This window comes from Triturus cristatus, chromosome 7 (assembly GCF_964204655.1).
Source record: "Triturus cristatus chromosome 7, aTriCri1.1, whole genome shotgun sequence".
Classification (NCBI taxonomy): Eukaryota; Metazoa; Chordata; class Amphibia; order Caudata; family Salamandridae; genus Triturus; species Triturus cristatus.
Window position 1 is genome coordinate 1853594639 of NC_140590.1, and position 12953 is coordinate 1853607591.

A 12953-nucleotide genomic window follows, 5' to 3' on the forward strand; every position below is an offset into this window, starting at 1 on the left:
ATGGATCTCAACTACGTAGACAGACTCACCCCGCTACGCAACTCCAACACACAGCACCACCTGGAAAGCCACCTGGTTCACCACCGACCTCCAAGAAGCTAGACGCACCTGCAGATGGCTCGAGAAGAACTGGAGAAACAGCAAGACGCCCGAAAATCACACTACCTACAAGAACGCCATGACGGAATACCACCAACGCATCAGAACCACCAAAAGAACCTTCATCCACAACAAAATCCTCGCCAACTCAAAAGAACTCTTCAGCGTCATTGAGGAATTCACAAAACCCCCCAGCGAAGACACGGACATCACCCCCTCCCAGGACCTCTGCGATAAGCTCGGATCTTACTTCCATCTGAAAATCAAGAACCTATACGACAACTTCAACGACCAAACACCTGACTCCGCAACCCCCCTGCCCTCCGTCAACGTCCGCCAGCCCACCATCTCCTCCAGGACACCGGTCACAACCGAAGAGACCGCCTGGACCATGAAAGGCATCCACATAGGGGCCCCCACAGACCCCTTCCCACCGCACATCTACCACAGAGCCACAACCGCCATCGCACCAGAATTACAACGCACCATCAACACCACCTTTAATACTGGCACATTCCCTGGCATCTGGAAACGTGCAGAAGTCAGACCGCTGCTTAAGAAGCCCTCAGCAGATCCCACGGACCTCAAGAACTACCGGCCCATCTCTCTCCTCCCCTTCGCAGCAAAAGTCGCATAGAAGACCGTCAATGCACAACTAACAAGGTTCATCAAAGACAATTTCATCCTCGACCTCTCCCAAACCGGATTCCGCAGAAACCACAGCACTGTGACCGCCCTACTCGCCGCCACAGACGATATCCGCACACTCCTCCAGCAAGGCCACACCACAGCCCTGATCCTTCTCGAACTGTCAGTAGCTTTCAACACCGTCTCCCACCGCACACTAGCCGCCCGACTACACGACGCCGGCATACAAGGAACTGCCCTCGACTGGATCCGCTCGTTCCTCACCGGCAGAAGACAAAGAATCAGACTGCCACCCTTCCTCTCCGAACCTACAGACATCTACTGCGGAGTACCCCAGGGATCCTCACTCAGCCCAACCCTCTTCAACATCTACATGACCCCCCTCGCCGCCATCGTCAGACAGCACGGCCTTAGCATAGTATCCTACGCTGACGACACCAAGCTCATCCTCTCCCTCACCAAGGACCCAACCACCACGAGACTCAACTTCCATGAAGGAATGCAGGACGTCGCATCCTTGATGAGCACCATCTGCCTGAAGCTCAACTCGGAGAAGACAGAAGTCCTCGCCCTCGGAACCACCCTGTCAGCATGGAACAACACCTGGTGGCCCACCGCCCTCACGGACCACGCAAGAAACCTCGGCATCAGACTCGACTCCTGTCAAAGCAACTAAGCCGTCTCCTACCTTATCTTGCTTGTGTTGGCGTAGTTAAGGTTTCGCAGGGACGCAAGGGACCAACTTCCCAAATTACTAAATAATAACTTGTGATGAAACTCACTATCAAGTTAAAAGTTAGAAATAAGGGAGGAGGGTCGGATACTGGACGTTGTTGAATTCTTGCTGTCGACCTGCGAGGCAACAAGTGAAATTTTTAACCATCTACTTTAGGGTTGTGTTTTAGGGTATCTACAGTTCTTCTTTAATTTAGTTAAGAGTATTTCTTTTTAGGAATTAAATCCTACCTGCGATCAGAGGTTGTTTGGCCTATGTCCCAGTATTTCTTGTTCTGTGGTTTTGATGAGCGGAACTTGAGGAACAGGCAATGTCTCGTGTGGTTTAGTAGTAATCAGCTGAAAAGGAAACAATAGAGTAAACACCACTGAACCTTCTATAAATTTTGTTCACTGCTTCTTTCTACTGAATTACTAAATTCGACTTACTTAAATATTTTCTTGAAAACTCCTGCGCACTGTTCCTATTGGTTTGAGAAAAGAAATAAGCAAAAGAACAACATCCTACAAATGACCTTAAATGTTTCAGGTCCAAAAATAAGTCTGACCCAATTCACACTGTCACATTCTAAATATCAAAATGTTGTCAAACCATCTTCATCCATTTCTTAATTCTAAGTCCCAAAAATGAAGAATTATTTAAAAGTCTTAACTAAGAGTAAGTCCGATTCTTCCTTCTTTTAAAAGAAAAAGTTCCAAAAATTAGTCTATGACTTGACCTTTCTTGCGAAGGGCGCCAAAGATTTAAAAGTTACTTATCTTCTTCCTTTTTTCCCATTGCAGATCCTGCCGTCGTTGAGAAGAAGAATAGTTCCAGAGCTGAGGTCTAAAGTCGTTGAAGTCTGCTGCGCGGCAATCAGGTAAGTTGAGGAGCTTCAAATAAGAAGATCCTGTCCTGAAGACGAGTGGGCGGCTAAGCGCCTTCTGGAAGGTGGGTGTGGCTTTTATAAGCCAGCCACACCTTAGACGCCTATCACGTACTATCTCGCTTCAGCGTGACAGTGCGTGAACAGGCGCTTCCTGAATTGCAGACAATTCACCGCTATGATCGGTAGCGGTAGAAATCCTCAGTGTGCCACAATACTTGTGTAAAACCAAACGCTACAAAGTCCGAACGGTTTTGCTACAGGATGTAAAGTTCCCAAAATAGTACCACAAAATCGCCACTATAACCCAAATCCAGAGTTAACACACTCAGAGCTTTTTCCATCCATATTCAAACAGTTGCACAATTCCAAAAAGCATAGTGTAAATCATTTAACACATATAACATATGGAGTGCTGGTGCACGGGAAAGGATTTTTTTTTTCCTGTAATAATAAACGCTAAGTCCTACGCCTCAAATGCAAGTACATGATCGTGAGGTGTATGCAGGATCGTTATTCATGACAACTCCTCCCTCTCCATGAACCGACAGGTCAACACCGTAGCTTCCAGCTGCTTCACCCTCCGCAAGACCGTCAAATGGATCCCCCCCACCGCCCCGAGTCAAGGAAGACAGTCACCCACGCTCTCATAACCAGCAGAATGGACTACGGAAACGCCCTCTACGCCGGCATCAACAAGTCTCTATTCCGCAAGCTTCAGATGTTACAGAACACCGCAGCCAGACTAGTCCTCGGCATCCCTCATTACCAGCACATCAGCCAACACCTACGGAACCTCCACTGGCTCCCCGTCGAGAAAAGAGTCACTTACCCACCCCTACAAATGCCTCCACAACACTGGACCCCAATAACTCAATGAGATGATCGCCTTCAATGTACCCCCCAAAAAAACTCCAATCCACCAACCTCACCTTCGCCGAAATTCCACGCATCCGCAGAGCCAGAACAGGGGGAAGATCCTTCTCCTACATCGCGGCCAGGACCTGGAACAAGCTCCCGATCGACATCAGACGTGCCCCCTCCCTGAACTCCTTCAGGAAGACTCTCAAGAACTGGCTTTTCGACAGAATGGAACTGCTGACCCCCAACACCTTGACGCCCTCACGGGTGAGTAGTGCGCTTACAACTCCCTGATTGATTGACTGATTAAAGAGACAGTTGGATTTTGGGCTAAAGACTAAGAAAGGTTTCAGGATCCTAAACAACTTTTAGACCAATTCTTCAGGCATAGTCCAAATAGATGCTTGTCTTTGAAGGTTTCAACATGCTGGTCTAAACTCATAGTATCCCTTTCACACACAAATAGATATCTTCTACAGCAATGAAAGCTTCGGCTGCTGGGGACCAGTCCAAGATCCCATCAAAATCTACGTAAAAGAATAACTCTGCCTTATTGTAGGAATCTGGCTCTTTATATAGTGGACCAAAATGAGGTACATTGTGAAAGAGTCCAGGCAACCCTTAATGGTTTACACAGGCAAAAATGATAACACTAAATGCCCTCTTTTGTGGTCGTGTGGGCGAGCAGTTTAGGCTTATCAGAGGGTAGTGCTAAGCATTTGTTGTACTCACAGAGGCAATAAATGAGACAAAAACTCAAGAATAAATCCAAGACCAATTTAGAAAAATAACTCGTATTTTTATATAAATTTTGATACCAAGAACTTAGTTATCAAGTAAGTACTTTTTTAAATAGGAATTTTTACAGGTAAGTAAATAGTTCACTTACATTCATCTTTATACAACAATGCTTCCCTAAGAGGGAAAAGGCATATGCTGTATACAGTTATTTGAGATTGGTTTCTGGGGGTATCCTTTGAGACTTAGGGTCGTAGAGGGCCAAAGTCCAAAGTATCACCAGCAGTGTATTGTTACCTGCCCTGGGCATGCAGGTGCAGAAGTACTGGTCAGGTTGGTAGCTGTGCGCGCTACGCCAGTGGAAAGAAGGGGGGTCACCTAGAAATAGGCTGCAGAGGGGACTTGGGCATAAGTCCGGGAGCTCCCAACAGGGAGCTCGGGTCACAAGGGTCCTGGGGACAAGAGGGCACAGCCAGTTCGCCGTTACCCAGGCTGAGATGCTTGTGTGCAGAGTGGAAAGGTCGGCTGGATTCTGTGCATCCTAGGACATTGCAGTTGTCAGTCTTTACGGGTTGAGGGTGCAAATTCAGGAGAGCTGGGCCACTCTGGAAGTGGGCCTCTGCGATGCTGACGTCCCGCGTCGGCTACTCATTCTCGGTGCAGTGGTAATCCGAATTGAACTCTCACAGGCTCTGTTTGCTGCAAGGGGTCCGGTACCCCGGGTATTGGTGCTGTGCAGGTCCAGTTGGTTCTGGTGCCCTCTCACTTGTAGGGGGGACAGATATGACCTTCAGGAACACAGGGTCCTCTTCTTGGGAGGCTGCTGCGTCAGGCTGGCCGGGGATCAGGAACTCAGTAAACCGGACTTGCGTTTTCAGAGCCTGTGGATCTCAGGGGAGTAGCTCCCCTACTCCAAGGAGATTGGTGGCAATTTGTGAAAGGCTGGCAGTCTTCTGGGGTTCTTGGAAGCTGGTCAGCCGCAGGATGAGTGGCTGGTCATAATTGTCGAGACTTTGCGCAACAGGCAGGGTTTGGTGCCAAAAGTCCACATCAGTCTTCAGTTCTCACTTTTCTCGCAGCTCTTCTTTGTCCTCTTCTTCTTTATCCATTGAATCAGACTTCCTGGTTTCAGGGATGCCACCTAAATACTCAATTTAAGGGTGTTAAGGGGAGTGGCAGGTAGTAGCCAATGGGCTACTTACCTTTAGGGTGTCTACACCCTCTATATGAACCCTTCCTGTGGGAAGTGGGCATAACCCTGACCCAGAGAGCCTAATTCCGCCAAAACTTAGATGGTGGAATTCTAAAAGTCGTATCCACATAAGGTAGCCAACCTTAGGGGTGGAACTAGCCTGAGAGGGGGGACACGCCTCCTGACTAGCTAATTTTTGGGTCTGTCCCAGTGCCAAATGAGCCTGGGGCAGTGGGTGGCATTCCCCCAGCCTGGGGAAGCCTTAGGTCGCATATAAAAGGTGGCAGAAGCCTTTGACGCCTCCTGCCTTGATATGCTGATCACTTAGCCATCCTGCTTGGAGGAGGAGACAACACCTCTGGCCAGAATAGGCTTGTTTCTGCCGTCAGCGAGTGTGAGCTCTCACCTGCGGAGGGCCAGAAACCTTTCTGTGGTAGTAGGCTGGTCTACACCAATCAGCCAGAGCACTAGTAGTCGGTAGATTTTCAGGTGGCACCTGTAAGGTGCCCTATAGGTGCATGTATTAATAAGTCCATTGCTGGAATCAGTGTGGGTTTACTAATACAAGATATTTGATACCAAGCATCTCTAGTTTCAATGAAGCCACCAAGTAGCTGGGGAACTCGTAAATACCAGTGTCCAGCACATGTACTCAAAATGTCTTCCCTGTTCACTTGAAATATCTAAGAATCGACTTAGACATTACAGGGGCATATCTGCTCATGCAGATATGTCCACACATGTAGTAGTGTTAACCCTGCCTTAGGGCTGTAAGGCCTGCTGTAAGAGTGACTTACCTATACTGCATGCAGTGTAGGCAAGCATTGCACACAGGAGGTGTGCCATGTCATGTCTTCACTTTCCTCTGCACCATGGCACACAGCCTGCAACGGCAGGTTACATGTTGGTGCTGAGGGGGTCCTTTACGGTTGCACAATACATGCTGCAGCCCTTAGAGACCCTCTTTAGCCTCCTTGGCCTAGGTACCAGGGGTACCATTTACTAGGGACTTATAAGGGGTGCTAAAGATATTGCCAAGTGGGGAAACAATTGTAAAGTTTTAGGGAAAGAGATCTGGCACTGGGGACCTGGATAGCAGGAACCCAGTGCACTTCTGTCACAATTGCATCAGATACCAGGTAAAAAGTGGGGGTGACCATGTCTTAAAGGGGCCCTTTCCTGCACTTATGCTCATTATCATCCAGTTATTTAGAAGATTGCAAAGACATACGAAAAGAACAGGGTTAGAAAGTGTTACATTTTATAAGGTAGTGGGGTGGAAATTAAGAGTAAAAACTGGAAGATTAGCTAAATCTCTGCTTTGTCGTGTAGAAAAAACTGCGATATAAGCAAACAGAAAGAACCAACGGCGGACTCCAGTGGCCGCACCTCTTAGCTTTGTTCCCTTAGTAGTTCACTATCATGTAATGAGAGTTGGTGTGCACAATCAGCTCCTGCACCCGCCGTTGAGGGATGAACACTGCTGGGCAGATACAAAGTACTTTGTGAACAATAGAGCGGTGCACTCCCTGATACCTATGTATCAATAATCAAGACTGGTCGGTTACTTTATGAGAAAGTCGTTCGTTATTTAAAAAATCCATCAAATTGTCCAAAGCCTCAGCCAACGTGTTTCGTTCAAAAGATTCAACTTAGTCAGGGCAAATAAAGTGATGGGTGAATCTTTATTGCTGTAAAATCTGGTTTCAAGTGGACCAAGAAACGAACAAATGAATCCAAAGGTATTGATCGGTGACTCTGCAAACAGCATGGGCAGTATTTTACCGCGATGTGAGACTAGAAGGGAGCACACAACCACCGCTGCTCTGGGTTCATTGACTGGGCCTTTATCAAGGAGGCCCACACTGTTTGCAGAGTCACCGATTGATACATTTGTATTTATTTGTTCGTGTGGATTTTTGAAATAAAGAACTACTTTATCATAAAGTAACCGACCAGTCTTGATTATTGATACACACGTATCCGGGAGTGCACCACTCTATTGATCACAAACAACTGCGATATAAGGTGATAAATTATTTCTAATAGGCCCCTTTAAAATGGAACATTATGCCCTAAAAAGTTCAACAATTAGATTTCAGTATCATTACTTTTATCTGAAAAACACCAAAGCCCGTCCGGTGTTTTTATAAGGATGCGTTGCTTGTTCCCGGAGTGGAAAAAAAAAGCTCCTCCTGAGTGTATTTGCAAATATGTATCAAGCAGTCAGTTTAGATCTTCTCATGCAGCAGGACTTGGGTTTGCGGGAATCTGAGTCACTGATGGTGGCGCGTGCCTTGAGCGAACAGGAGCAGGTCAACTCTATATCCCATAAGTCATTACCGTAGCCCACAAACCCCACCCCGGGGTGCCAAGAATTCATACTCAAGCATAGATCCATATCTTAGGTGTTGCAACACACTCTTTCATTTGCAACACCAGTATGAGCGCACATCAACCCAGAAGCACGGTGCCACTCTGGCACCCACAGCAATGAAGAGTTCAGCAAGAGCAGTGTGCGCAGTTCATTTACCAAGCCCAACAGAGAATCAATCTGTCAGTCAGCTGATAATGCACCCTGTTGTTTAGGCGCATCGAGATGAGGGCTACAATAATTCCTAGGTCTTGCACATGTTTCTTTTTGTTTGAAGGAATAAAGACAGAGTAAAGGCAGAGAGTGCTTTAAAATGACTTAAGCAAAACAAGGTCAACATTTTATAGCTAACTGCTGACCTGTGTTGGCATCACTGTTGAGTCCTCTGTTTGTTTTCTGAGAATTTTCCACACAAAGTGTTTCCTCTCTCTTTCTTAGAAATAGCACATCAGAATCAATGATGGTGCGATCTGCTGCATAAAGAAATAAACATGCTAAACAATACATTTTTAAAGATTTCATTTTAGAGTTCTATTCCTACAATTGTAATGAAGCTACCCCACTCTTTGGTTCTCGCGCTGTCGCAATCCATCACGCAATCCATCATGGCACGTTGCACATTTCAAGACCAGCAGTACATTGCGCTACAACTTCTCAATTATCTACACCCTGCATCTCCCCGCAACGATCTCCTGATGGATTCAACACAGGATCGAAGACAAATACGTGGACAAAAATATTTTCACTGAGGCAAGCAAAATGTCAACTTCAGAGAGGCTAAAGTTCAAGTTACCCTGACGTCCTAAAGGCGGTGCCGCCTAATACATGAGTCTTCCTCTTAGTCAGACATCTTTCAACATAGTCCCTCATCGAAGAGAAACCTAGCAAAGCATGTTGCTTGTAAGGGGGTGGGTGCCAGATAGTTCATGGTGGGTACCTTGAGTCACTTTGGTTCTGCACATTGCCTTTTTCCTATTTCTTTCCATGTCATACCACTGAGATTGTTTAGCCTTAGACAGACACCTGTGTTTATTGTAATCTATTATGTATCCCTAAGCTGCTGCTTTCATATGTAGGCATGACCAAGAAGTTGCAACTCATGTTTTTCACATCCAGTTGCACCAATCCTCGGATTACATTCAGGGTTGTCAGAAGGAGGTTTGGGGTGGGTAGGCATTATTCCGGAGGCCGTGTGCTTTAATGTATTTATAGATTTAGAAGTGAGCATGCTCTGTTTTATTAATGATGAAGCTGCTAACACAGCTTATACCAAAAGAAGGTGCCAGGTGCTGGAGCTGCCACATTTTCCATTTTCTGTAGGACATTGTTTTTAACCTAGAAACAGATGCTCAGCTTATATTGTGCCCCACATGAGGTTTTGGACTTGGGCCCATGCAAGATTAGCATCCCCTTCAGGAGGTCTAGCTAACCCATGCAGCAGTGCTTATTCAACTTGTAAATTTGAAAGTTTTCAAATTCTTGAGAGTCCACTTACCTTTGGAGAAGTTTCTACCAATTCCATATTCATCTATGCCGTACCAGCTGCTGCAATACAACTCCTCCTCCTGCTTGACCCGAAGAAGAATGTCTGGATGGGCGGCAGAGTAGCCTGAAGAGGAAACCCATTCATTAACAGAAGAGCAGTGATCGACTTCTGGTGGGGAGACAAGGGAGGCAGAGCAAGCAAAGAACTCAAGGGTTTTGTGATGTCATCACTTGCCATTATGTGCCCCAGCATGAGCACTTCATTGAGCTTATGACTGTCTAACGCCTCCTAAATGCCGGATTCCATCAACGGACTTTGTTTGGACTAGTGTGTTTTTATAACAGTTCATGCGTTCAGTGTACTGGTTTCAATGCTTTCTTTTAAAAAAAATTCTCATACATGTTGGACTCTGTTCAAGGCACACTTGCGCCCAGTCACCCAGTCTTCAATGCCCATAGGGCATGACCTGCATATTCATACAATGTACCTTTTAGCATGTCCTGTGCCCAGTCCTCCTGGCCCAGATCTTGAAGGACACATGGCGTGCTCTTTCGCCAAAGTTTGCACCAATCCTTCCACCTTCACAGTCAAACGGAGCATGGCCTTTACAATATTTAGGAGGTTCTGAACACATGACATGTCCTTCAACCTCAACTCAAGGCCAGACCCTCCAGTCTTAGTGTCCATTTGGGCCATGAAAGCGGGATTTTTGTAAGATTTTATAAACGGAAGAAGCAGTGCACAGGCAGCTGTTTGTCAAAATGTGCCATTTGTGTGTACATTTTCTTGTAAACTCCTCTTTGCAGTTTCTGAACCTTGCACCACAATTTTGCATGATTTGTGGGAGAAGTAAGTTGATTCTATACCTCTGGGGTGTGCCTTTGAGTTTTCCTTTGCCTCCTTTGGATTGGGAAATGCTTTGCCTTTTTTCACGGCTCCCTACAAATAGGTTTTGTGTGGTTTGGAAACAGCTCACATCATGTAATGACGGGCACAACAAAATGTACATGCTTTTGCATCCAAGCAGTTGTTCTTGGTTTGAGAAACAATTACCGGCTTGCAAACAGATTTGAGCAGGTAGCGAGGCACAAAGCCCTAAGCCAACCAGTTTTGGACATAAGGCTCAGTCCAGCTACCTCTACATGTTTTTCTTTTAATTTCCTCATCAAAACTGGAAGAATTTAGGTCAAACCACAAACAGGGGCCATTCTGGACCAAGCTAGATATTTGTGGCAAGTCTGGTGTAGTTTGTGTGAAGTGATTCCGGACTGTAGAATGTCCTACAGCAGTGTGAATATGGAATGCAAGTATTGGGAACCTACTAAACATGCTCTTTCCTTTCACATATTTACACACGAGGGCCTTATTACCAGTGCTCAGGTATTTCCAAAGGGGCTTTTATCAGTAGTTCCTGCCAACACCAGGATTACTAGGTGTAGTGTTTCCGGCAGAAATTTCCACTGCTGAAAGAAGCTAAATTCTTGTGAAACACCAAGAAAAAAAGTGGAAATAAGCGTGGAAACATGATTCTTATAGGTTATTCCCCAAAAAGCAAAAGTTACTTGTTATCTTAGTTTTCCTACAAAGGAATTGTCATCAAAGTCATGAGCCCTGAATTTTCCCATCCATATGAGGGATCCTTTAGCACTTTAAAAAAAACGAAAATAGATTGATAGACACATTTATGTATACACACCCACACACAAACCCACCTCATCCCTCCCCCTTTGTTGAAAAACAACACACTTTACATAAAGAACTTTTCTGCAGGCCATAAAAAGGCAAAGTCTAAAAATTAGCCACATTTTAGTTATTTTCATTTTTAGAATGGAAGCCAATTTTGTCCAAATACTCCAAAATTCAATAAAATGGGTCTAGAAACATTTATTTAAAGCCGAAGAAAATAAAAGCAGGACAATGTTAGCCTAAACCTGTCACTCTGCCTTTAAGGAATCTTCCTTTTCATCATGCACCACAGCTGATATTCAGGTCAGGCAAGAAGGATCATGGGTACAGGACATACAGTGTTTTCTTTCATTCATCTGGAGAGGCGGGAAATATGACAATATAAGGACTTGTTCAGTGCTGACTCTAATTGGGTGTTTTAAGTGAAATAGGAGTGCACGGGGACACTTCATTGAAGTAACAAGGCACTTTATAAATGACTTTAATATTTGAATTGTAGATCCTGATGTGAAGTGATATGTGGCGATTAAAACCAAGCCAGAAGTAATATGGCACCCTCAAGCCAATGATACTAATGTATACAATGCTGTTGCAGGTAGTGTCTCAGTGAGTGAGTCAGAGACGTGCTGCTCAGTAAAATGTCATACAGCAAAATAACCTGGGACACTCGCGCCTTCAGAGAACCTGCAAGATATTTAAAGATGTTGACTTACATGAGATGTTATCGATCATCTCTGCTCTTGTTGATGAATCCTGTGGATTGACGAAATCCTCATCGCCTTTCTTAATGCGAACTAAAGTGTCCGGATTGACAATCTGGTATCCTGGTATCAGAAGAGATAAATGGGATGTTGATTGGAATGGGAAGGGAAGGGGTGTGCAACACAAAGATGTCTCCACATGTGCCTGTTTATTTAAAGCATACAAGTCAAGATTATATTCATAAAACACCTGGAGTAAACTCTCACTGCAGACTCTTTCAGACATTGGAATAATTCCTTAGGGACACGGTTGGACTTTAATACTTTAAAACGTGTAAGCAAAAGCTAGGAAAACAAAAAAGTCGAACAAATCTAAAGATTGATATTCCCCAGACATTTATTCAAAACAGAACTCTGCAAAATCATATTCTGTGAAGATAATGACAAAATAATCAATAAAGTGTTAACTCCTAAAGCGGTGAAAAGATTTGAGCATGACGACCTTTGACCCTTCCAACTCTGCATTCAATGCTAATGTAGCCAGAATAGTGAATGCATGGTTGTAAAGAGGGATGTGCTCAAGTGACTGGGTTGCAGACATGGGAACTTTAAGACCTGTGTTCTATAGTTAGCTATGTCACTCGAGCAAACACGCTTATTCTGGGCAAATCGATACATCCCCTACACCCAACTATGTAACTACTTGTGTTGTGTTGTTCAAAGTACTTGTGTCGTGTTGTTTAAAGTACTTGTGTCGTGTTGTTTGAAGTACTTGGTCGTATTGTTCAGAGTACTCGTGTTGTTCGAAGTACTTGTGTCATGTTGCTCGAAGTACTTGTGTCGTGTTGGTCGAAGTACTTGGTCGTATTGTTTGAAGTACTCGTGTTGTTCGAAGTACTTGGTCGTTTTGTTGGAAGTATGCGTTTCCACCCTTCATTCTTATCATGTGCAGTTCTAACTGGACTCCATGCTGTTCTATGAAGAGACGGCATACCTGAGAGGCTCACTGCAAAGCACTCTGCTGCGGCTTTTCTTTTTCCGTTTGATTGGTTTATACAAACAAACAAAGCAGTATTTGACAATGTACAGAGAGCCTCATAGAGATCCCTATATATATAATATATCTTCAGTCTCTGAATGCTTAACTGGGTATTCAATAAACAAAATTCATTAACTGAATGTGCTCAGCCCATGAATGAGACCTTCTGTAATGCTGTGCAAGGGGATATAGGAAAGGGAAGGAAAAAGGCTCAGATTACAAAAAGGGGTGGCTTGAGCACAATCCAATTATATCAACACGATATTCTGCTCAAGAACAGATAATCGGAAACAGTCCATAACAAATGACAAGGGGTGACTGGTGATGTCCTAGGCCTGCCTCTTCTGTGGCTGAGGGACACAGGATGCCATTAGGAGTGGACTGCTGGTACCCATCCTTTATTGTGAGGCGACTTACAATGTGTTACAATGGTGGAACACAGATAGCTTTGGTAAAGACATTTGAGTTAAATTAGGGTCTCGGCGTCTTTGAGTTATTTTGAGGATTCGGGAGAGTATGTGTCTTTGT

The 12953-nt window shown here is 44.9% G+C and overlaps 1 protein-coding gene across 1 annotated transcript in view; it reads right to left on the minus strand.

Moving 5' to 3' along the window:
- LOC146813453 (uncharacterized) overlaps nt 1–12953 on the minus strand; it is a 316204-nt gene that overhangs the window by 257409 nt on the left and 45842 nt on the right. The window contains exons 3-5 of the mRNA XM_085620211.1: nt 11399–11509; nt 9009–9122; nt 7873–7986 (exon numbers count right to left, since the gene is read on the minus strand). Of these exons, the coding sequence (XP_085476337.1) occupies nt 7873–7986; nt 9009–9122; nt 11399–11509 (339 nt within the window). The remainder of the gene's footprint in view (nt 1–7872; nt 7987–9008; nt 9123–11398; nt 11510–12953) is intronic.